Source organism: Mustela putorius, unplaced genomic scaffold, assembly GCF_011764305.1.
Source record: "Mustela putorius furo isolate JIRA1106 unplaced genomic scaffold, ASM1176430v1.1 tig00003867_pilon_pilon_pilon, whole genome shotgun sequence".
In the NCBI taxonomy this organism is placed as follows: Eukaryota; Metazoa; Chordata; class Mammalia; order Carnivora; family Mustelidae; genus Mustela; species Mustela putorius.
The window spans coordinates 8,765,442-8,790,509 of NW_025422019.1; the positions used below are offsets into that span (position 1 = coordinate 8,765,442).

A 25,068-nucleotide genomic window follows, 5' to 3' on the forward strand; every position below is an offset into this window, starting at 1 on the left:
ACGTATTATATATAGTAGTAAGTTAGTAGACTGTTTTTTTTAAAAAAAAAAAAATTTAGAAGGTTAACATTCTGTTTTGTGGTAGGGAGTAGAAGACTACGTTTTATTACCTATTTATATACTGTCAGCTACCACAGTGATAAAGATGAGAACTAAGTAGTCTTTTCAGAAAAGATATGGACCTTCGCAGAATATTAAAAAAAAAATTCAAATTCCGATAGTGGCCAAAATTCATGACATCTACTTTTTGACACAGAGCGTTAATATGAAGGTTAATATAAGGAATTGTGTGGCTTACATAAAAACACGAAATAAATCATCTTGTAAGCTGATAGTTTTATATTTCATTAATAAAATTCACTGAAGCACATAGAAATAGACTGGACTAAAAAAAGCACAGTAACACTTACCAAGAATACTGACTAAAATTTGTAGACATAGTTGGAAACATTAAAATAATAAGTAGAGCATACTAGTTTTTGACCTTCCACAAGACAAAGCATGTATTTATGCCTAAATATCTAAATTTACCAGTATAGCATATGACCCTAGATCCTTTCCTACCTCCTACATTTTATTACTTATGAGTATCTAAATTTCAGTGCAATGTTTCAGTCTATTAATTTTATTAAACCACAAGTATCTTAAATTACTTAAGAATCCAAAGCACACAAGTGCCCCATCATTTTGGGTATTCACTGCCAAAATCTTTTACAGTTTGGCCGAATGACATCTCCTTAATTTAAGAACATACAACGTTTCCTAAAAGAGCTGTAATGCTATTGATTAAAAAAACAGGGCACTGGCTCAGATTTCATTTTTCATGAATTCCTACTTGAAGACAATCAGGACACCATTTAGCCCAACATCCTAATATTGCTGAGCAACCTCATATTCCTTTAGTCATAATAAAATGGAAAAAAAAGTATATCATTTCATGCATTTGATTTTTAAACTGAAGATTACTAAAAGAAACCTTAGCATTTACTGCTCTTCTGTTAGCCAATTATTGAAGATAATAAGCTATTCATTCTCATGTATTAGATTACTAAACGTAAACTGTAGGAGTTCATAATCATTAGGTAGATCAACTACTTTCATTTTCAAAAACAGGGAAAAAACCATTTGAAGGAGGGAAAAAATCTAGTTATACTCACCCAGTATGGAGCATCAGAACACTTTACTGTTGTTAAACTAAACATGGTTAGAAATGTTCTGCATTTAAAACTAAATTTCAAGTGTTTTATTAACAGCTTTAACCTCAGAGACCCACCCACTCAAGCTTGCTGTCTATGTTTCCTGTTGAATGTGGAAATTTCAGAGAAAAAAATACCACACTTCATCAGTGTGTTTGCAATGTGGTAAGTATATTTTCTGACCATGGCACTTTATTTTTTTGTTGCATGTGAACATTCTTTTGCTTTCTTCTTAGATTTTATATGACAACTGAAGAAGTGTGAAAGCAATTCAAAGAGTAGATATACTGGGGGAAAAAAATAAAGGAACTTATTTATTACTGCTGAGAAAACAAACTTACATGGAACCTTTAAGGAGAAATCTTTCTATCTACATACCACCAATTAAAATTCTAAGAAGGACAAGAACTCTAAAATTGTCCAATAATTTAACAGAATAACTCAACGACTGCTAAAACCATGAGAATATTTTGGTAGATATGCATCAGGTCATCACAATAAGCTTGTGATATATTATCAAAACAACCCTAGAGAAGCTTAAGTCTTTTGGAAACTGCAAGATCATTAAAACAGTACCATTAAATACAACTTTATCCCTGCTGATGACTTTTTTTGGGAAAGTTTTTATTTATTTACTTGATAGATCACAAGTAGGCAGAGAGGCAGTCAGAGAGAGAGGAGGAAGCAGGGTCCCCGCTGAGCAGAGCCTAATGCGGGGCTGGATCCGAGGACCCTGAGATCATGACCTGAGCCGAAGGCAGAGGCTTAACCCACTGAGCCACCCAGGAGGCCCCCTGCTGATGGCTTCTTATTCAAAGGCAGATTTACGAAATTCCATATTAAAAAAGAACTGGGGGGATGCCTGGGTGGCTCAGTTGGTTAAGCAGCTGCCTTTGGCTCAGGTCATGATCCCAAGGGATCCCACATCGGGCTCCTTGCTTGGCAGGGAGCCTGCTTCTCCCTCTGCCTCTGCCTGCCATTCTGTCTGCCTGTGCTTGCTCTCTCCCCCTCTCTCTCTGATAAATAAATAAAATCTTAAAAAAAAAAAAAAAAGAACTGGGACAGTTACTTGAGGCTTCTCATATTGGAATTTTAGCCCACTATTCATCAAGTAATGCATATTTGTTTTATAAAATAACCTACTGTGGGATGCCTGGGTGGCTCAGTTGGTTAAGCAGCTGCCTTCGGGTCAGGTCATGATCCCAGCGTCCTGGGATAGAGTCCCACATCGGGCTCCTCAGCAGGGAGCCCGCTTCTCCCTCTGCCACTCTATCTGCCTGTGCTCATTCTCTCTCTCTCTCTCTGACAAATAAAACAAAATCTTTAAAAAAAATAAAATAAAATAACCTATTGAACAGTTTCTCATTTTAATAATGCATATACAAAATGAAGAATTAAGATGCAGGTATAATTGTGCATATGAAGAATTAAGATGCAGGTATAATTGTGCATATTTCTCAAGGTCACATATGATCAAAATATCAAAACACTAAAACTTCTATAAAGTAATTTGCATTGATATTAACATTAATAAATACATCTATAATTTGGTATTAATATTAGGATGTCATTCTATAGTGGACCAAATTACCAAATCATGTTTACTATTTTTATAAATATTAAGCAAGAAAAAAATTTAAGCTTGTTGAAAAAGAAGAAAAAAATCTATGTTATTAGGTGTATTTTTAACAAAAAATAATCAGAAATGTATTAACTTTTTTTTTTTAAAGATTTTATTTATTTATTTGACAGAGAGAGAGATCACAAATAGGCAGAGTGATAGACAGAGAGAGAGATGAGGAGAAGCAGGCTCCCTGCTGAGTAGAGAGCCCTATGCGGGACTCGATCCCAGGCCCCTGGGATCATGACCCGAGCCGAAGGTAGAGGCTTAACCCACTGAGCCACCCAGGCGCCCCAGAAATGTATTAACTTTGATTTTAATAAGTCTGAAAGAAATAATGCAAATAAAGTGTAGTACTAAGAACCCGAATATCTTTTATATTAAAACAACAAAGTTAAGAGGAAGTAATTACTTCATTCTTGAGAAATTTCAAGAAAAAGAATTTCAAAAACATTTTCTGTACATTTTAACTTCCAAAGGGTGCTTAGGACTTTCTAACTGGAAACAAGGGTATCTAAGACTGTAAGAAGGAAGGTTCCGAAAATTTCAGTAGCCATGTCTATTAGGGTACACCTCTCTGGTTTTACTTTCTTCTTTCCTCCCTTCCCTAATAACCAATTTAACCAAATAATCATTACTATGACACTAAGATATATATTTAATAGAGAAGTGATTTTAGATTTAGATTTAGAAGTGATTTATTTCATAATTCTAAAAAACAAGGCATAACAATACATCAAATTCAGATCTTTAAACAAATATTGAGACAATTTACATCATTCAAATTCAAGTAAATTTATCACAGCAAAATGCTACATAGCCCTGACCAGCTAAATCCTTCATCGCATTTTCAGACAGTCTTCCTCTTGGGTAGATTATTCATAGATAAATGAGGATGAAGATAAGCCAGGAATGAAGAAACACAATGCAGGTAAATTTTATTATTCAAACACATAAAAATCATGGTTGAATAATCTTTTGTTTCAAATGTCCTTACTCCAAGGAACTTAAAATTGCATTTATTATTTATCTTTACAAGCATTCCAGTGCTGGCAAGGAGTCAGATAGGTTTAGCAATGACTGCAACTCCAGAGGCAGGAAAGTGACAGTTAAAAGGAAAAATCATAAAGTTAAATCTACAGTTTAGGATAAAAGGATTTAACTGTTTAAAGATTTACCCTCATAAACGACTAGATTTTTTCAACATAAAAGAGAGTGCCTATGACACATTAAGTGACAAAAATAAGCAATAAAAAGTGTGAAATAATTTTTAAATGAAATATATATATATACACGCATATATCTCTGTGAAGATATACAAGGCAAAATCTTGAATAGTAAGTACCAATTGGGGGGAGGGGCGAGGGTAAGAAAGAATTTTAAGCAGGCTCCACATCTAGTAGAGTCCAAAGTGGGGGTCCATCTCAGGTCCCTGAAATCATTACCTGAGACAAAATCAAGAGCCAGACACTTAGCCAACTGAGTCATCCAGGCACCAACCCCCTCCTCCCACAATTTTTAAAAATAATCATGTTGGGTCATGATTTTTCTTTATATTTTTTGGCATGTTGGAGTTTTTTCCTTTTCTTTCTTTCTTTCTTTCTTTTTTTTTAAACAGGGGAAACCTTGAACCCGTTGAGTTTCCCACATTTGGGGAAATCACAGGGGTCAGAATGGCCTGAGTGCAATTTACTAGTCTCCACCTGAGAGAACATTTTTTGTGATTATGGTTATCTTCCCTGCCACATAAGTATTGGTATGCTGGAATTTAAAAAAAATAAGGAAGTATCACTTATATAAGTAGAACAAACAATAAAGCAATTTATATTTTTGGAGAGAGAAAAGAAGAAAATAAATTCCTTTTACTCAAGAAACACAAAATAGGAAGGTCTTTTTGATGAAGACTAAGAGCAAAATTAAAGTAAAATCAAAAGCAAAATTCGGGGCGCCTGGGTGGCTCAGTGGGTTAAGCCTCTGCCTTTGGTTCAGGTCATGATCTCAGGGTCCTGAGATTGGCCCGCATTGGACTCTCTGCTCGGTGGGGAGCCTGCTCCCCCCACCCCCTCCACCTGCCTCTCTGCCTACTTGTGATTTCTCTCTCTGTCAAATAAAGAAATAAAATCTTAAAAAAAAGAAGTTTAAAAAAAAAAGCAAAAGCAAAATTCTATAATTAAAAATAATTAAAATTCTTATGGCTCCAATGGCAGTAGACACCAAGCAGATGAATTTTTAAATTTTTAAAGATTTTATTTATTTGACAAAGACCACAAGTAGGCAGAGAGAGAGAAGGGTGGAAGCAGGCTCCCTGCCGAGCAGAGAGCCCGATTCGGGACTCGATCCCAGGACCCTGAGATCATGACCTGAGCCGAAGGCAGAGGCTTAACCCACTCAGCCACCCAGGCATCCTGAATTTTTTAATTTAAGGACTTATCCTCTAAGCCATTTCCACTGAAAAAACACTGCTTCATTTAAAACACATCTACCATACTACACACATTACTACAAGAGCTGGAGCTAGTTCAGTGAATAAAACAGACAAAACTCCCGCCCTCATGGAGCCTACAAGCTAGTGGGAGAGAAAGATGATAAAGGAGGTCATCTCCCACAGTTCTGAGAAAGGAAAGCAGCCAAGCATTCACCTATTTCATGCAGAACAACAAGAAATATTCTGTAAAGGTTAAAAGTGTGGGTAAGAACTGGGAGGCCTGTGGGAGAATCCTGCTACATCCCTTACTATCTCAGTTAAAATTATTCAAATGTGCAGTGCTCAGTTTTCTCACCTGTAATGGAATTTACCACACTGAATTATGGGGATTGTGAAATCATACACAAAAACTGCCTGGCACAGATAAATACAAAATTCATGTAAGCCACTATTCGGTTCACTGACTATCTTCTGTCCACTCACATCCCCATACAGCTGACTCCATCACAGCAGCTAGAGTGATTCCAACTGTCACTCCACACTCCCATATGTTTATTATGGAACATTTCAAACATTAACAGAAGTACAGAAAGTAGTTCAATAAATAAACACTGCACTCAGGACCCAGGCGCAACAATCATCATCACAGTCAATCTTGTCGTCTCCCTACCATTTACTCAAACTCTTTCACTTCACTGATTCTGAAGCAAATCCTAGAAATCATGGTATTTGTAAATATTTCAGTTTGTCGCTGTAAAACACGACAAGTCTGCCAGATTGTTAAAAATGCTAGTCAGTTCATATCCTTTCCAGTGGGGGATCTCAGCCCTTAAATCCAAAGTCCTTACCATTATCTTACATGGGGTCATACAAGTTCTGGCTGCTGCCTACCTTCCTCTCTAATCACCTTCTCTAGGCCTGCCTTGCTCTTTCTGGTCCATTACTGGCCGGCCTTCCTCTAACATGACAAGTGGGCTCCAGCTCCACGTCTTGTGCTGGCTTAATCCTTTACTTACATCAGGTATCTGCTGTACCAATTAGAATTTAAGCTCCATAAAACTAAGCTGTGTATTTTGTTCTTTACTATATTCACTATATTCCCAGTAAAGTACGTCTTTGATAATTATTTGCTGCCACCAATCTGGTCATTCTTCCTCCTTTCATTTATTGGATAATTCTATGAGAATGTAGCTTGCACATCTCAAACTAGACCTGTGCCAGTTTAACTCCTTTTTCCAATACAAATCTGTTCTCTTTCTATAGCCCCTTGTCCACCTTATATCACTCAAATATGATGGCCTTTCCATATACTCCTGTCTCCAACACACTTCCCTCTAATTGATTAACAATTTCTTCTAGTTCTACCTACAAAATGTTCCCCAAATTTGTTCCCTAGTCTCCATTTCATCACTACTGTTTTAATTCACTTGAATTTTTCACTTCTTTTTCACTTGGGTTACTGCAATAACCTTTAATTGGTTTTATAGTGCTGAGTCTTTACTTCTAACCCATTCTCCATCAAGGGCTCTTAAACCTGTTTTCTAAAACACAAACCTGACTGTCATTTCACTCATTAAAAAACAAACTGGTTATAAACAGCTCCTAAAAATACAAAGATAACTAAGTGGTACCCAAAAAAATAAATTTATTTCTTAACAATGTGATTTAAAGAAATGGAAATGGACTGAATAATATATGAAATTAATCATTATGTTTTTCAAAAATTTTCAAAAATGTTTAAAAATGTGCACGAAATCGACTTTCTAACAAAATGTTACATTAATAATAAAATACTTGATTTAGGCTGGTCAGAACTATAATGCTTGGCACAGGGTTAATTTTACTCATGTAAAAAAACAAAAAAAAAAGGGAATGAATAAATTAGACAAATCATTACTCCTTTAACATAACTTATTACTTAATTAAATAAAGGATCATGTGATAATTCTGTAATCACATTGGAAAAAGTGTTTTTAGTAATTTTTATCTTTTACAAGCAATTTAGACACTGAAATAGAAGAGGTGGCTTACCTTGCAAATACCCTGTCTTTATTTGCTTTTTCTTTGCCATACTGAACTGACTGGACTTCAGTTCTCCCACTGAAATACATAAACATGCACAATAATAATATTTTAAAGAGAACACTAAGATAAAATAACAACACACATGATTATATTACAACTTCATAAGAAACAAATTTCTAGCAGAGAAAAGGTGGCAGAGGATAAGAAGAAAAGACTGGACTAAATTCCAGTTCTACCTGAATGGATGAAGCTTATTTACAGCTCCACCATTAGTGAACAACAATGTATTCCATAGACACTCCCATTTTCAGATACTCTGTTAGTTGAAAATGACTATCACCCTCACACTATATGTTGGGTCTGTGGTTTAGTGTCTCTACTACTCCTTGATGAAGGACCTGAAATAGGAAGAATCCTAAAGATTCTTACTCTTTCCTTGGACTTTTCTTTCTTATCTACTGATAATGATAACAGATATGAAGACTGGTTATATCCTCAAATCCTTCCTTGTCCAGACATTGGCAACTCCAGACTCTTGTATACAGGAAGGACAGAAATATGGTTGCAAACTGAAGCCAATCCGTGTAGCAAGCACATAGTTTATGAGTGGAAACTGAGCCTCCTCTGTGGTAAACCAATGTGTTCAGACCAAATCTGTTACTAAAAACTTGGTTTTCGGAGAATTTGCTACTTGACACATCACATTATTTAAGTGTGAATAGATAAATGTCCAATATATCAAATATAACTATTTACATATGTAGATACCTAGTTCATATAAAAAAAGCCAAATATATGTTTCTTTCTCCCCCTCCCCAAATATAGGTTTCTAAAGCAAAGTAAGCAATTTTAATAACATCTTCTGTGGATAAGTATAGATTCATGTAAACAGAATGGTCTATCTGTTCAAGTTTTAATGGAAAAGTCAGAAACCTAACCATGATTTTTAAACTTAGGTACACTGAAGTTTCTTAAGAAAATATATTTCCTGTAAGTAGGATAAAGTATTGGGTATTAAGGAAGGCACATATTGCATGGAGCACTGAGTGTGATGCATAAACAATGAATTTTGGAACACTGAAAAAAAATTAAAAAAGGATAAAGTATACTTGCAATTGTGAGCAAGGTAACAAATTGAGGTTCACTATTGTTTTGCATTTCCACTTTAGAACAACTTTAATCCACTGGATGTTTTGGAAGAGAGGTAATAAAGGTTTGTATTTCAGTAGGTTGATGGAGCAATTAATAAATTCTCTGATATATGAAATTCCATCTCTCAGTCTAAATAACGTATCAACATTTTAAGTCTTAAAAAAGTTCTAGTATTTTTAACCATTGCTTATTATAAAGGAAAAAATATTTATTTAATGCATACCCATTAGGGATAAGACCATGTCCAGATAAACATTTGTCATACTGCCATTCCTACCTCAATTACAGTATTATCAACCATTTTGATGACTAAAAGGTGTTTTGGATGTTTTAAAAGTATGTAACGACTACAAACATAAAATTTAACTTTTACAACGATAAACGTACATGGTTTATTTATATACACTAATTTAATTTAATGTTAACTGAGCTGTCATAGGCCTCAATCCTCCTCCTGTGCTTGGCTAAGTTTTGTAGGCTTGCTAGTCAACAAACTATTTTCTAGGTTCCTTTGTGAGTTGGTTTTCTATTAGGTTTTACATTTTCTCTAATGGGTGATCAGAAAGTAGAGGGAGTCAAAAGCAGAAGACTGGCAGACACTGGTGACTGCTGTAACAAGAGTGGGAACAGGATGCTGGGAGAGACAGCACATACATGTTATGTACCATCCCTGATCAAAGCAGCACCTCTTGGGCAGATCCAGAACCGACTGTGGCAATGGCTCTAATAGTAAAGTAGCAATTCTAGGCTTACGGATTCCAGCCTAGATGTAACACAAGTTTCTGAGCCTTAAGCATGATCCATTTTTCCTGTTTACTTCTCTAAAACTCTCCTTCTTCTCCCTTTTTGTTTTGCTAGCCTCTCTAATACCTTTGTAACTGAGTCCCTCAAACTGCTTTTATTTGAAAAATGAAAAGGACTTCCTATGTGTCTGACTGATAACTTACAGTGAAGAGGATTCAAATGGGAAACTATTACTCAAAAGGCTAAAAAGGCATTAACAAGTTGACTTTTGTAACAAAAACATAAATGCAGAATTGAAATATGGGGGAGCATTAGAGGTTTATATTTCCTATTATCCATAATATTGTTCTTTAGGGGTTTAATATTACTATTATTAGAACAAAACACAAAACTGTACCATAATCTAAAAACACCAAATTCTGATAGTAAGATACTTATTTTTAGGACAATGAGAAAATGACAACTGGTAGAAGAACACAGGTTCATTATAAGTAATTTCAGCAATACAGAGGAGCAAAACAAAAATATTTTTTAAAATCCCAAATTAAAAAAAGAAAATTAAATTAGAAAAAAATAAACCCGCCAAATTTAGTCAGAGTCTTTTTTTTTTTTTTTAAGATTTTATTTATTTGACAGAGAGAAATCACAAGCAGGCAGAGAGGCAGGCAGAGAGAGAGGAGGAAGCAGGCTCCCTGCTGAGCAGAGAGCCCGATGCGGGACTCGATCCCAGGACCCTGAGATCATGACCTGAGCCGAAGGCAGCGGCTTAACCCACTGAGCCACCCAGGCGCCCCCCCCCCTTTTTTTTTTAAGATTTTATTTATAGTCAGAGTCTTATCCCTAAGAAATAATCTCCATTATCAGCAGGTAAAAATCATTTAGAATGATATCTATATACATAAAAAATGCTAAAAATAGGGACATAATTCTATTAATACAATGATTATGCTAAATATCCCACTTTTAATGAAAACAGTATTAAACTTATTTCCCTTGAACTAAAAGAATACTGCCATTCACACATAAAGAAAGAAAGATTAGGAAAACCTTAAGGAGTTGGTGTTATAAATATTTAATCTTTGTTAATATGGATTCTCATACTTCCACTAGTCCCTTGCTTCCTCATTTTATTATATTGTTATTTTTACTTTATCAAAGTTTATAGCATTTTAATTTTCTATAGTCATAATTCTGATAGTTGTCAAGAATTAGTTCTATGTTTAAATGACCTAACCTTCATTCTTAGTTCTTTTCCAAGATTCTTTTTTTTTTAAAGATTTTATTTATTTATTTGACAGAGAGAGAGAGAGATCACAAATAGGCAGAGAGAGCAGGCAGAGAGAAAAAGGGGGAAGCAGGCTCCCTGCTAGGCAGAGAGCCCGATGTGGGGCTTGATCCCATGACCTGAGACAAAGGCAGAAGCTTAACCCACTGAGCCACCCAGGTGCCCCTAAGATTCTTTTTGAGTCATGCTGACTTATCTCTTGGATGACTTAATTTTCTTAAAGAAGTTCTTTTCTGGATGCCTGGCTGGTTCAGTCAGTAAAGCTTGTGACTCTTGTTCTCAGGGTTGTGAGTCAGAGCCCCACATTGGGTACAGAGATCACCTAAACATTTAAAAAAAAAAAAAATTTCCCCCAGATGGGCTCAGAGATGTTCTATTCTCTGAGGTTTTGTATATTTGATAATGTTTATTGGCTTTAGACTTGAAATGCAGTTAAGTTTAGTATTTTTCAGTTGCTTTTTTTCTTTAGGACGTGGCAGACAAAGAGTGGCTCACATTATAATAAAAAAGAATACCATAAACTTTATGCCAAAAAATTCGTTAACTTAGAGGAAAGAGATAAATTCCTTGAAAAACATGAACTGCAAAGCTCACTGAGAAGAAGAAAACCTGAACTGCTTTATATCTATGAAAGAATTTGAATGTGTTGCTCAAAAGCTTCCTATAAACAAAACTTCTGCCATAGATAGATTAATTGGTAAATTGTGCCAAACATATATTTTTTTAAGATATTATTTACTTGAGACAGAAAGAGTGAGCGTGAGAGAGAGCACGAGCATGGGGAGGGGCAGAAGAAGAGGGAGAAGCAGATTCCCTAGAAAGCAGGGAGCCCAACACGGGGCTCCAACCCAGGACCCTGAGATCATGACCTGAGTTGAAGGCAGACGCTTAACCAACTGAGCCACCCAGGTGCCCCCTGCCAAACATTTTAAAAGGAAATAATACCACTACTACAGAAACTTTCCTAGAAAACTGAAAATGAGGCAACACTTCCCAACTCATTCATTGAAGCTGAAATTACCTTGACACCAAAACCTGACACTGATATTACAAGAAAAGAAAACTACAGAGCAGTATCCTTCATGAACATAGATGTAAAATTTCTAAACAAAAATTTGGCAAACCTATTCAGTTTGGCAAACCTATCCTATTCAGGATAAAAAAAAGATAAAAAATTATGACCAAATGGGGTTTATCCTAGGAATGTGGGGTAGGGTTAGCACTTGAAACTCAATGTAATTTATCATACAAACAAATTAAAAAGAAAAACCATATCATCTTTGTAATAGTTGCAGAAAAAGCATTTGACAAAAACCAGTATTCTAACAAAAACTTCCAGCAATTGAAATATCGAGGGAACTTCCTCAACAAGCATTGTATACAACATCTATGAAGGGCCTACAACTAATACCACACTTAGTAGCAAAAGACTGAATATCTTCCCCTCCCACCCCCCAAGAAAGGAAAAGACCAGGATATTTATTCTCACCACTTCTATTCAGCACTGTACTGGAGGTTTTAGCTGGGGGAATAAGGAAAGAAAAGAAACCAAAAGGATCAGAATGGAGAGGAAGAATTGAAACTGTCTTTATTCTCTACATAGAAAATCTGTTGGGAGCTACAAAAAAGCTCCTAGAAAAAGTGAGGTAAGCAATGCCTTACTACTGAAATCAGACCAACATTAAAAAGATCAACTGCATTTCTGCTTAATAGTGAACAATATGAAATTAAAATTGAAAAAGACCTTAAGAAATTAAGGATAAATTTAGCATGGACCTGTGAAACTTGTAAACTTGTGAAAGACCTGTACACTGATAAACTGAGAATAGTAAAAGATAACTTAAATAAATAAAAGATGTATCATGTTTCATGAGTTTGAAAACTCAATATTTTTAAGATGTCAATTCTCTTGAAATTGATCTATAGTTTCAGCACAATCCCAATTAAAATCCAAGACATGGTTTTTTGTTTGTTTGTTTTTTAAGAAAGAGAGAGAGAAAGTGCATGAGCCGGGAGGTGGAGGTGGTAGGTAGAGGGTAAAGGGAAAGAGAATTTCAAGCAGGCTCCATTGCTCTGTGCAAAGCCAATGTGGGGCTCCATCCCACAACCTGAAGATTAGGACCTGACCTGAAATCAAGAGTTAGACACTTAACTGACTGAGCCACCCAGGCGCCTCCCCCAAGAAGTCTTTTTTGTAGAAACTGATCAGCTGGTTCTAAAGTTCAGATGAAAATGCAAAGGAACTAAAACATTTGAAACAACTTTCAAAAAGAAAAAAGTTGGAGCACTAATACTACTATATTTTAAGATTTACAAATGAATCCAAAAATAAGTCCACACAAATATTGAAAACTGATATTCAACAAAGGGGTAAAGGCAATTCAGTGGAAAAAGAAAGGGCAATCCTTCAAAAAATGGTGCTGGAACAACTGTCTATCCATATGCAAAAAAATGAACTTTATCTATTTTTGTTTATATTTTAAAACATATACAAAAATTATTTCCAAATGGATCAGATTGCTAAGTGCAAGAACTAAAACTATAGAAGTCTTAAAAGAAAACAGAGGAATAAATCTTTTCAGCCTTGGGTTAGGCAAAGATTTCTTAGATATGATGCCAAAAGAAAGATCCATGAAAGAATACAATGGTAAACTAAATTTCACCAAAATTGTGTATTCTACAGAAGAGGTAACAACAGGCTTGATGAAAATGTAATAGAACTCTCACAGCTGGTGGGTACATAAAATGGTAAAAACAGCCTTGAAAAAATGACTGGCAGTTTCTTGTAATCTAGCCACTGCACTCATAGGTATTTAACCAAGGGAAGTTAAACCATATAAATACTTCTACATGAATGGCCACAGCAGCTTTATTTTTAATAGCTCAAACCTGGAAACAACCCAAATGGGGAAACGGTCACTTCATATCCATAAGTAAGTGAATGGATTAACATATTGTAATATAGCTATACAGTGGAGTAATACTCCACAATAAAAAGAAACGAACTACCAATACAGACAAGAACACAGATGAATTTCATCAGAATAATTATGATGAGTCAAAGAGGCTGGACTAAAAAGAGTACGTAATATATACGTTTCAATTTCTATAAAATCCTTTAAAATGCAAGCCAATTTATAGAGACAGAAAGCAGATCGTGGCTGCGGGGACAAAGAAGGGTAGAAGAAAGAGGTTACAGAGGAACATGAAGGAAAAATGGGGGAAGATACGCTTGCTATCTTGATTATGGTGATGGATTCAGGGATGTAAATAAATCTACAAACATCAAACTTTAGATGCTAAACATGGTAGCTTACTGTATACCAATTAGACCTTAATAAAGCTGTTTAAAAATATAAAATTTGCCACTATGAGGCACATATTCCAAGAGCAGTAACAGCCTGAATGGCAGATATTGCTCCTCACCCTGCCAATATTTTTTTTTTCTTAGATTGATCTTTAGTTTGTTTTTATTAACATCTGTGGTTGAAATTACATCCTCTTTCAGTGATTTTTCTCCCAAACTGGTTTCTTTAACTGTCTATTGTTCTTGTCATTTTGATTAGATTTTGTTTGCTGTGGTACAGATTGGGTAAAATCTTTTGTTTTTTTCTCATTGTATCTGACACCAATCTGAATTACAGTCAAAGGCAGGTTACTATACTCTATGCATTTCTGTTGCCTAGGAGATATGGTGTGTATACCTTTATGGTATGTCGTATTTTCAAGGACAGAGGGAAGGAAGAATTCTGCTAAAGAAAAGTGTAGTCCTTAGATAATAACCCTGATGGTCATTTAATCAATAATTAAGTTTATTGAGGGACTACTACACTATTTTCTCAATGGAGATTTCTTCTGCCCCTCCCGAGATTTAGACAAAGCTTTAAAAATTTTTTTCTTCACTTTCACCAATGATACAATACTTGTTTTCTCAGTCCGTCCATCCATCCATCTACCCATCCATCCACCCATCCAAGTAGGCTCCAAACCAAGCATGGAGCGGAAGTGTGAGGCTTGAACTCATGACCCTGAGATCAAGACCTAAAATGGGATTAAGAGTCAGATGTTCAATGGACTGAGCCACCCAGATGCCCCATCAGTCTATTTATTTTTAAATTTACAAGTACCATCACCTTACTTTTCTCAAAATTGCTTTTAGGAAAGGTACAGAAGAGTTAAATATGACACCACTTAAGAACCTGCTGTGCCATTTCTGTGATTAAAGTTTCCTAATTCTGTTTAAGTGTCGCTTAAGAGTATATTTAAAAGTTTTATGCTGTTACTTTTTCTGAAATTACAAATTGGGCATTTATAAATGTTTGAGATTTCTGGGGCATTCTCAATATTTCCACATGAATATAAAACATGAATTAATCTAACACATAATGATAAAAGGTTTTATTTACTGAAGATGGAAAATCTTTTTTGAAGCAGAAACAGAAATGGATAACATTTGTTTTAATAAAAGATTATGAATGACTTTGCTATGTAATTTTTTACCAGGTTGCACTTAAAAACTAGCTTTCATGGGTCTTTTAAGAACTCCAGAGGCAAAATTAATCAGAACTTCTCCAAATTTAGAATTATCCCTCAAAGACTGTTTCCTTCAGGAAAAATAAAAGCTATCAAGAATAAATAAAGTTTTAGGAAAAGGAATCTGGGGTTAATATTCAATGACTAAATGTGAGTTTTGCATAATAGGTGCCTGAACTCCTTATAACAAAAGGGTTTAACAAACTCATACATAAAAAGCAAAGTATAATTATTCCCCACTTTTTTTCTTTTTTCTTTTTTTTTTTTTTAAAGATTTTATTTATTTATTTGACAGAGAGAAATCACAAGTAGATGGAGAGGCAGGCAGAGAGAGAGAGAGGGAAGCAGGCTCTCTGCTGAGCAGAGAGCCCAATGCGGGACTCGATCCCAGGACTCTGAGGTCATGACCTGAGCCGAAGGCAGCGGCTTAACCCACTGAGCCACCCAGGCGCCCTCCCCACTTTTTCAAAGTTTGTGTTATGCCACTTTGCTTTTACAAAAAACAGGGAGAAAAAAGCATTCAGCATTTGTTTGGTAGCAAGCCACTGTAGAGGCTGTGCACACGGCAATGAGAGTACCCCACCAAGATCTTTCCAATGAAGCACACTCAGCATCTCAGCATTAAGCCACCAAACCCACATATTTGAACTGTGTCTTTGATCATCTGTGCTTTATCTCCATTTATTTTGTGCATTTGTTGGTAAGATGTGTCCTAAGGTGTAAGAAAAAAAAACTATGAGAGGTCATTCTTGGGGTCTGGAAGTGCTAAATAATTTTTCCATATAAACTAATGGTAATGGCTTCTTTATGCCATTTGACTTACAAAAGGTTTAACAGGAACATTCTACTTTTGGATAGTGAGGGAAACTGGCAATTATATGCTCATGCAGAAGATATTTTTGCTTTTACAAATAAAGATGTCTTAGAACAAAGAAAAATTTTCATATAAATATTTAACAAAGACACTATGGAATTCATAACATGTCTAGAATGTAAATAATTAGGTATGATTGATTTACTTTAGAAAATAATGTTATCTTGTTAGAAATACGGTCAATGGAAAAGGTTTCTCCATCTGGTTGGATCACAATAACCTTTAGAACTTTTTGCTGATCTATATACAGTGTCCACGCTCCAGAGGTTTTGACTCAGTAGGTGTGTATGAATTATACACATAGTATGATTGATTACAATAGGCCTTTAAAGTGAAGAAAAATCCAGTAACAAAGCATTAATGCACAAGCAATACTCACCAGTACCGAAATTTTGAACCTAATGTAAAATAATGTGCAAAAAAATTCTTTTGAGGTGGAAGTGGTCTGTCCAAACGGAAGAATGTGTGATGTTCTACACATGCTTTCCACAAGTTTTTGCATGCTCTGTAATTCACCATATTAAATCCCAATAACGTTTCTCTAGATTCATGCTGTAATAAACGACAAAATGCAGAGAATACCAGGAAGACATCAGGATCTAATGTTCCATTTAGTTTACTTTCTGCAGATAAATATTCTAGCCTTACAAACAGCTAATCCTTATAGCACAATACTTTTATTTGCTTATCTAATAAAACAGCAGTAAAATAAACGTAAAGGTTAGCAAAATGTGGATCTCACCTCATTCTGTAATATTACGACTCTTAGGACTTTTATTTTAGAACACAATCAGAAATAAGTTAAAGACCAATATATATCTGTTTTCAAAACTTTCTAGCTATAATTCTATTTCAAAATATAACCCTGGCCCATGAACTAAACTTTAAGATACACTATCACACCTATTAAAAATATTTTAAAATTCATAAACCTATCTAGATTGTCAGTACATAGGAATATTCATTCAGTACTTCTGAACACTATAATGCAACTCAACTTTTAAGGTATGTGGCAACATAACAGAATCATTTCTTTAATTTTTCTCTAAAAGTTTGGCACAAATTACTATTTCAATGGAATTGAATTCACTGAAGTAAATTATATATAGTAAGGCACACAGGTTTTAAGTATATAGCTCTGGTTTTCACACAATGAATGCAACCATTTAATACCCAAACAGAACAAGAAATGGATTATTACCAGCAACTCTGAAGTACTATTTGTGCTTCCTTTCTACAGGATTATCTTTTCAAAGGTAATCACTCTTCTGACTTTTATCACAATAGATTATTTATAGCTGTTGAACTTTATATACATGGAATCATACATACATGTCTTTACGTCTGATTTCTTTTGTATTATGCTTCTATATTCATCCATACGGTTGTGAAAGTCATTTTCATTCTATGTAACATTCTACCATATGCGTATACCAGTTTATTTATCCATTTGTTATTGATAGACATTTGATGTTTCCAGTTTGAGGATATAAAGATACTGTTATGCATGTGCATTTCTATTGCTGGATTATAAGGTATTTGTGTTCATCTTCAGTCGATAATGCCCAAGAGTTTTCCAAAATAGATCAATATATACTCCCTCCCTCCAGCGGTATATCCTCCACACAGTCACCAGCCACTTGCTTATCAATATTTTCATTAATCTGGTGAATGTGTAGAAGTATCACATTTTGGTTATAATTAACACTTCCCTGATGACTAATGAGGTTCCACACCTTCTCAGGTTACTGGCCTTGTGGAAGACCTCATTTCTGAAGTTTATGTTCGAATCAGTAGCATATTTTTGGATTGGGTTGGATATATCACCAATGGTGTGGTGTGTGTGCGCTTGTGTGTATATGATATACATATTCTGTGCTACTTCACTCCCTTAATGATGTCTTTTGGTGAATACAGTTTTAATTTTAACACAGTCCAAGTTATTGATCTTTTCTTTTAAAGTTAGTTTTCTTTTTATGTCCTGTTAAATGTTTGCCTATCAAAAGATATGAAGATATTTTCGTAGCTAAAATACAGTAAGATGCCCATGTATAAACATTAAACTACTATGTGAGAAGATAATATGCTTAAAATACTACTTCTTGATTACCAAAGAATTCTTAATTATGCTTAACTGGCTTTATAGGCTCTAACTAATAGTTTACATATTGTACCACACTCCATAAATAATGCAAAATGATAGAGGAGATCTTACAAAGAGCAGTTTGCAGTAATGCTTCTCAGAAGAGTAGATCTAAGAATCATATATGTTTTTTTGACACTTCGCATAGTTCAAAAATTCTGTGTGATTCTGACTTTCTACTAATCGTATTTGGACAATTTGTAACAAATTTGCAACAAAAAGCACCCCCACATTTTGTACACAATAGATACAAAATACTGTATTGAAAGATAAGTAGTTTGTATAAAGTTTGCTTATTTAAAAATAGGTATTTCAGAGAGAAACATTAACAAGGCAACATTCTGTAGACTATGACTATATACACTCTTTAATCAGTTGTTAGATGACTTTTGTTGATGTTATCTGTGGCTAAACATATTCTTAATGATATACAACCTTGAAGAATAGTTGTGAGGATTAAATGATATGAAAACAGCTGTGCAATTATCACACATTAAGACCTCAATAAATATTAAATACCACAACTATTATTGCTAATAATAATAGTGTTAATAGGAAAAAAATTAGAAAAATTCACTTCTACATTGCATTATACCAATATAATAATTTAAAGTATTTGTTCACTAGTACCCAGATGTTTTGAAACATGTACAAAAATTTTCATTAGCAGCATTAGTCATAATAGCCGTAACAGGGAAATGCCAAAATTGTCCACAAACATAAGAATGAATAACTTATGGTATATTCATTCCATATAATACCAAGCAGCAATAGGAAAACTATTGTTTTGTGCAAAAATATGGATGATTTCACAGTGTTATGGTTAGATTTTATTTTTTAAAGTTAAAAATAAGCAAACTAATCCATGGTGATACAAATGAGAATAGTATTTACCTCACAGGAAGGTTAATAAGACAAAGGGGCATCAGCTCCAGTAGCAATAATACCAAGGTGGTGGTAATGTTCTACATATTAACAGTATTTATTCATTACATACTTACCAAAAACACCATCCTTAATATTTGTATACTTTTCTGTGTAATTCAATAAAACTATAGAAAAAAACTTTTATATTTTTGAGTATAAATAATAAATCAGGCACTTTAGATCATTATTCTGATAAAATGCAGCTGACCCAAATATTTTTAAGGTTTCAAATACATTTTACACATACATGCACACACTACCATCTTGTAATTTGCATTAATTTGTTAATATTTGTAAGAAATAATTTAAGGATAAATTATTTAAATTTTGATTAAATAGGTAAAATCATTAACAAGGTCAAGTTCTTTCCAAAACCGTATTTTCACAATAACTCAATGTGGGGTGTGTGTGTGTACATATAAAATTCTCGGTTATCACCCTCATGAATAGACCCTGGCAACTGACAACATGACGATGGAGATCAGTTTCAAAGTTCAAAAGAGAGCAAAATGGATATATAAAAGAATTTTAAATCAGGACTGCAGTGACAGTGTGGAAATAAACATAATTCACATAAAATGTGAATTAACTAACTCCTACACAGTTATCAACAATATTAATAACACTTTCACTCATACTAAAAGTTTGGCCATGAATGACTTCATTTCTTAAGACTTCATTTATATATATATGTATTTAAAAAAGGCTTCATTTATATAAATATTATTCATGTTTGTTATTTATATTTATACAAATATTTGTAAGTATATTCATTTATATGAATAATTATTAGAGCACTACTCACCACTTCTTTTCTAAGTTGAATAAAAAACTGTTTGCACTTAAATGAAATTTTTACAATCTTCAACCTGGATAAAAAGAGAATGAATTGGATTATTTAAAATACTGAATAAAAATAAAAACACTAGCTTAATAATGCAAAAAATAATCTTTTAACTGTATATTCAGTAACCCCTAAACATTCAATCATATATACACACATTAGCTAAGAAATCTAAAGACTTTGGTGCTTCATGAAAAGAATTAGAATTTATATACTCAACTAAGGAAAGTTTTATCAGAATAATTGCTGTGAACTATGCCTTTCTCAATTTTATATCTAGAGAAATACATAAAAATACATGTAACAAATTAAAATTTCAAGATATACTAATAAGAGATACCAAAACTACAAGCAGTTTTCTGGTTCTGTAAGGAGTTTAGAAATCACCACTCCACTGTAATAAGTAAAAAGCTCAACAGGTTCAGAAATCAACGTCTCTTGGATTCATGAGAGAGGGGAGGCGCAGGACTGCTTGCTGCTCCCAAGATTTGAGAGTCTAACAGGTGAAGACAGAGAATTGCAGCTTACCAGAGCACAGACTCACCGAACAGAAACTGCCAGAGGAACCAGAGCCAGAGGAACCGGAACTGTAATTTAAGAACTGCTGGAGGCTCCATGTGGACAAATTCAAGAGTGAAAAACTCCAGAGGGACTCAGTTACAGGGGAGGGGAGACCTCCTACAATATTGCGAAATTTACCTCTAGGAGTCCAATCAGATTCAGAGAAAAATACCCTTGAGTTTCCAGCAAGGGAAGGGGGAAAAAGAACGATCTTGAAATATACTAGAGCACTCTGTTCTTAATAAGGTCTGCCTTCAGGGGAAACTAGTTAGCCAAATCCTCACCTGCTCGGGTACTACCAGAGTTTAAGCAACTTGGGGAAGCCTAATTAGCTCACTCATGCCATCCTATCCCACCTAGCAGGGAAGGAAAAAAACAGAGAAACACTTGTGAAGTTCACAGTCTAGAGGCAACGGCTCTCTGAAACACTGAGAGGTAATCACAGGATACAGAACACTTGCCATCCCCCTACACCTCACAACAACATTACTAAGAGCCTATTTATAGCACTTCCTTTCACTGGAAAATCATGTCTGGCTATCGAAAAATTACAAGGCATACCAAAAGGTAAAAACACGATGTGAAGAGACAAAGCAGAATCAGACACGAAAGAGATGTTGGAATGATCAGACTGGTAACTTAAAACACCTATGATTAATACGCTAAGCGCACTAATGGATAAAGTAAAAAGGATGTAAGAACAGATGGACAATGTAAACACAGAGATGAAAATCATTAGGTTTCATTAGAAAGACAGCCCCCGCCAAATGCTATGGGTAAAAAACACTATCACAGAAACAATACTTTTCTTTTCTTTTTTTTAAGATTTTATTTATTTATCAGAGGGGGGGGGAGAGAGCGAGCACAGGCAGACAGAATGGCAGGCAGAGGCAGAGGGAGAAGCAGGCTCCCTGCTGAGCAAGGAGCCCTATGTGGGACTTGATCCCAGGACGCTGGGATCATGACCTGAGCCGAAGGCAGCTGCTTAACCAACTGAGCCACCCAGGTGTCCCGAAACAATACTTTTCATGACCTTATTAGTACACTGGACACAGCTGAGGAAATAATCTCTAAGGCAGAAGATATATCAATAAAATCCCAAAAGCCCCAAAAGCAAAGAGAACAAAGACTAGAGAAGAACCGAACAGACTACTCAAGAATTGTGGGACAACTACAAAAGATGTGACATACAGTAACATATGGTAATAGAAATACTGGAAGGAGAAGAGAAAGTAACAGAAGAAATGTTTGAAACAAAAATGACTAAGGAACTTTCCCAAATTAACATCAAATGCCAAACCACAGACGAAGGAAGCTTAGAGAACACAAGCAGGATAAATGCCTTAAAAACCATACCTAGGTATATCACAGTTTTACATTACAGAAAATTAAAAATAAAGAGAAACATCTTGAAAGAAGTCAGAGGAAAAAACATCTTACCTACAGAGGAAGAAAGGTAAGAAGAGTTAAGTCCAACTTCTCAGAAATCATGAAGCAGGAAGAGAGCAGAGTGGGTAAAGTGTTGAGAGAAAAAAACCATCACCCCCAAATTTCATATTCTGTGAAATTATCCTTCAAGAATGAATGAAAAAAAAATTCTCAAAAATTGGGGGAATTTGTTGGAACGAGACCTGCCTTGCAAGAAATGTTAAAAGAGAAAAAAAATTATATAGGCCAGAAACTTGAATCTATATAAGGAAAGCAAAAACACTGAAGAAGAACTAAGTGATGGTAAAATAAAAATTAGATTTTTCTTATTCTTAACTGATCTAACATATAAGTTTGTTTGAAATAATAAAAGCAAAAATGTATACAATTATGTATGTTTGTGTACATATCATATATACACAATTATATACTTATATATGTTTATGTATAAGTGAAATGATTGAAAGCAATGATACAAGGGACAGGAGGAAGGAATTAGCATACTATTATTTCAAAATAGACTTAGACTAATGTAAATATAATTGCAAACTCTAGAACAACCACTAAAAACAAATAAAAGTAGTAAAACTAATAAGCTAGGAAAAGAGAGAATGAAACCATATAAAATGCTCAATTAAAACAAGAATGGCAGGAAAACGAGTGAAGCACAAAAATGGAAACAAAAGAACAAGGGCAATAAATAGAAAACAGTAACAAATAAGGCAGATACTAATACAAATATATCAAAAATCCTTTAAAATGTCAATGGGCTAAATTTAACAATTAAAAGACACATTGTCAGAGTGGCTCCAAACACAAGACACAACATATTTTGTTTAAATATAAAAACATAGATAGGTTAAATGCAAACAAATGTATAAAAATATACCATGCTAAAACTAGTTTAAAAAAAGCAGGAGTACTAGGGATGTAATGTATATCACTGTGATTAAAGTTAAATAATACTGTATTATATATTTAAAAGTTACTAAGACAGATCTTAAGAGTCTCATCACAAGGAAAAAGAATTGTAATGGTGTAGTGATGAATACTGACCAAATACACAGTGATAATCATTGTGCAATATATACAAATATTGAATCATTACTGTATACCTGAAATGAATATTCTGTTATATATCAATTATATCTCAAAAAAGCAAGAATGAAAGAAAAAAAGAGCAGCTCTAATATTTACAAAAAGCAAGACTTCAAAGCAAATAGTAATTGAGGATAAAGTAGGGCATTCCACAATGACAGAGGGGTAAATTCTCCTAGAAGACATTACAAAATCTTAATGAATATGAACCTAACAACAAGAGGCAAAAACTGATAGAACTACATGAATACACTATCATAGATGGAGACTTCAACACCCCTTTATCTGAAATGGACAAATTCAGCACACAGAAAATCATTAAGGACATAGCTGAACCCAACAATACTATCAAATGGATATAACTGACCTTTACAGATTACTTCTTACAATATGGAAATATACATTTTTCTCAAGCTCATCTGAAACATTAACCAAGACAGATCATATTCTCAGCCATAAAACATACCTTAACAAATGTCAAAGAACAGAAATCACACAATACCTCCTTTCAAAGCACAGCAAATTAATCTAGAAATCTGTAACAAAAGAACTACTAGAATCCTAAAATGCCTGGAGATTAAATAACGCACCTATAAATAAAACAGGAGCCAATAAATCTCAAGAGAAATGAAAAATTATTTGAATGAAAATGAAAACACAATCCATCAAATATGTGAAACCTGGCAAAGGCAGAGCTTAGAAGGAACTTTAGGACACTAAATGCATATGTAAGTGAAGAAGAAAGACAAAAAGAATCACTAATCTAACTTTCCACTTTAAAAAAAAGAAGAGTAGAGGGGTGCCTGGGTGGCTCAGTTAGTTGAGCGGCTGACTCCGGTCCTGATCCCAGCATCCAGCTCTGCACTTATTGGGGAGTTAGCTTGAGGATTCTCTCCTCCCTCTGCCCCTCATCCCTGCTTCCACACTCACTCTTTCTTTCCCGCTCAAATAAATAAATAAATAAATAAATAAAATATTTTTAAAGGGGGAGCAGATTAAATCTAAAGAAAAAAATAAAAGAAAAATCGTAGAGCAGGAATCAATGAAATTGAAAACAGAAGACCAATAGAGAGTTATCAATGAACCCAAAAGGTATTTTTTCGAAAAATTAAAAATTACTAATATCAGAAATGAAAGTGGACATCAATACAATTAAAAGCATAATAAAAGAACTCCATGAGTAAGTCTATGCCCAGAAGTTTGATAATCTCAATGCAATGGGCCAATTCTTCGAAACAGATGATCTCCCAAAACTCACAAAGAAAGAAATACGTGATCTGAATAGACCTGTATATATTAAAGAAATTTAATTAACAATGAGCAATCATTAAAAAAAGAAAGCACCAGGCCCAGATGTGTTCACTAGTGAATGACCAAGCAATTAAGAAACTATACCAATTCTCTACAGAAGGAAGGAATACTACTAAAGTCATCCTATGAAGTTAGCATTACCTTAATACCCAAACCAGACAAAGACATTACAAGAAAACTAGAGAACAATCTCTCTCATACTCAAAGATTCAAAATCCTCAAAATATTAGCAACCAAATTCAACAAATATGTATAAAAAGAATTATAAACCAAAACCAAGTGGGACATATTCCAGGAATGCATGGCTGGTTCAACATTTAAAAATCAATATAAACCGACACATTTAAAGACTTAAAAAGAAAAATCACATAGATATATATGCAGAAGAAGCATCTGATGAAATCTAACAATGATTCATGATGAAAACTCTCACTGCAGTAGGAAGACAGTGAAACTTTCTCAACTTGATAAAAGACTTTCCAAAAAACACCTACAGTTAACATTATACCTAATGGTGCAAACTATAAGTTTTCCTAGTAAGATCAAGTAAAGAAAGGATGTTTCAGTTCACCATTCCCTTTCAACATCATATGGGAATCCCATGTTAATGCAATTAAGGCACAAAAAGGGAATGAAAGATACTGACTGGAAGGAAGACATAAAAATTTGTTCGCAGGGCGCCTGGGTGGCTCAGTGGGTTAAGCCACTGCCTTTGGCTCAGGTCATGATCTCAGGGTCCTGGGATCAAGTCCCACATCGGGCTCTCTGCTCAGCAGGGAGCCTGCTTCCCTCTCTCTCTCTCTGCCTGCCTTTCCATCTACTTGTGATTTCTTTCTGTCAAATAAATAAATAAAATCTTTAAAAAAAACAAAACAAAAAAACTTTGTTCGCAGATGACATG

General features: G+C 34.5%; 1 protein-coding gene and 1 pseudogene across 7 annotated transcripts in view; both read right to left on the reverse strand.

Annotated features, from left to right (window-relative positions):
- PTPN4 (protein tyrosine phosphatase non-receptor type 4) overlaps nucleotides 1-25,068 on the reverse strand; it is a 207,211-nt gene that overhangs the window by 41,463 nt on the left and 140,680 nt on the right. For all 7 annotated transcript variants that reach the window (XM_004759771.3, XM_045066457.1, XM_045066459.1 and 4 more), the window contains 3 exons: nucleotides 19,731-19,794; nucleotides 16,235-16,407; nucleotides 7,274-7,342 (listed from right to left, as the gene is read on the reverse strand). In XM_004759771.3, coding sequence (XP_004759828.1) covers nucleotides 7,274-7,342; nucleotides 16,235-16,407; nucleotides 19,731-19,794 — 306 coding nt within the window. The remainder of the gene's footprint in view (nucleotides 1-7,273; nucleotides 7,343-16,234; nucleotides 16,408-19,730; nucleotides 19,795-25,068) is intronic.
- LOC123387935 lies at nucleotides 4,441-4,571 on the reverse strand (annotated as a pseudogene).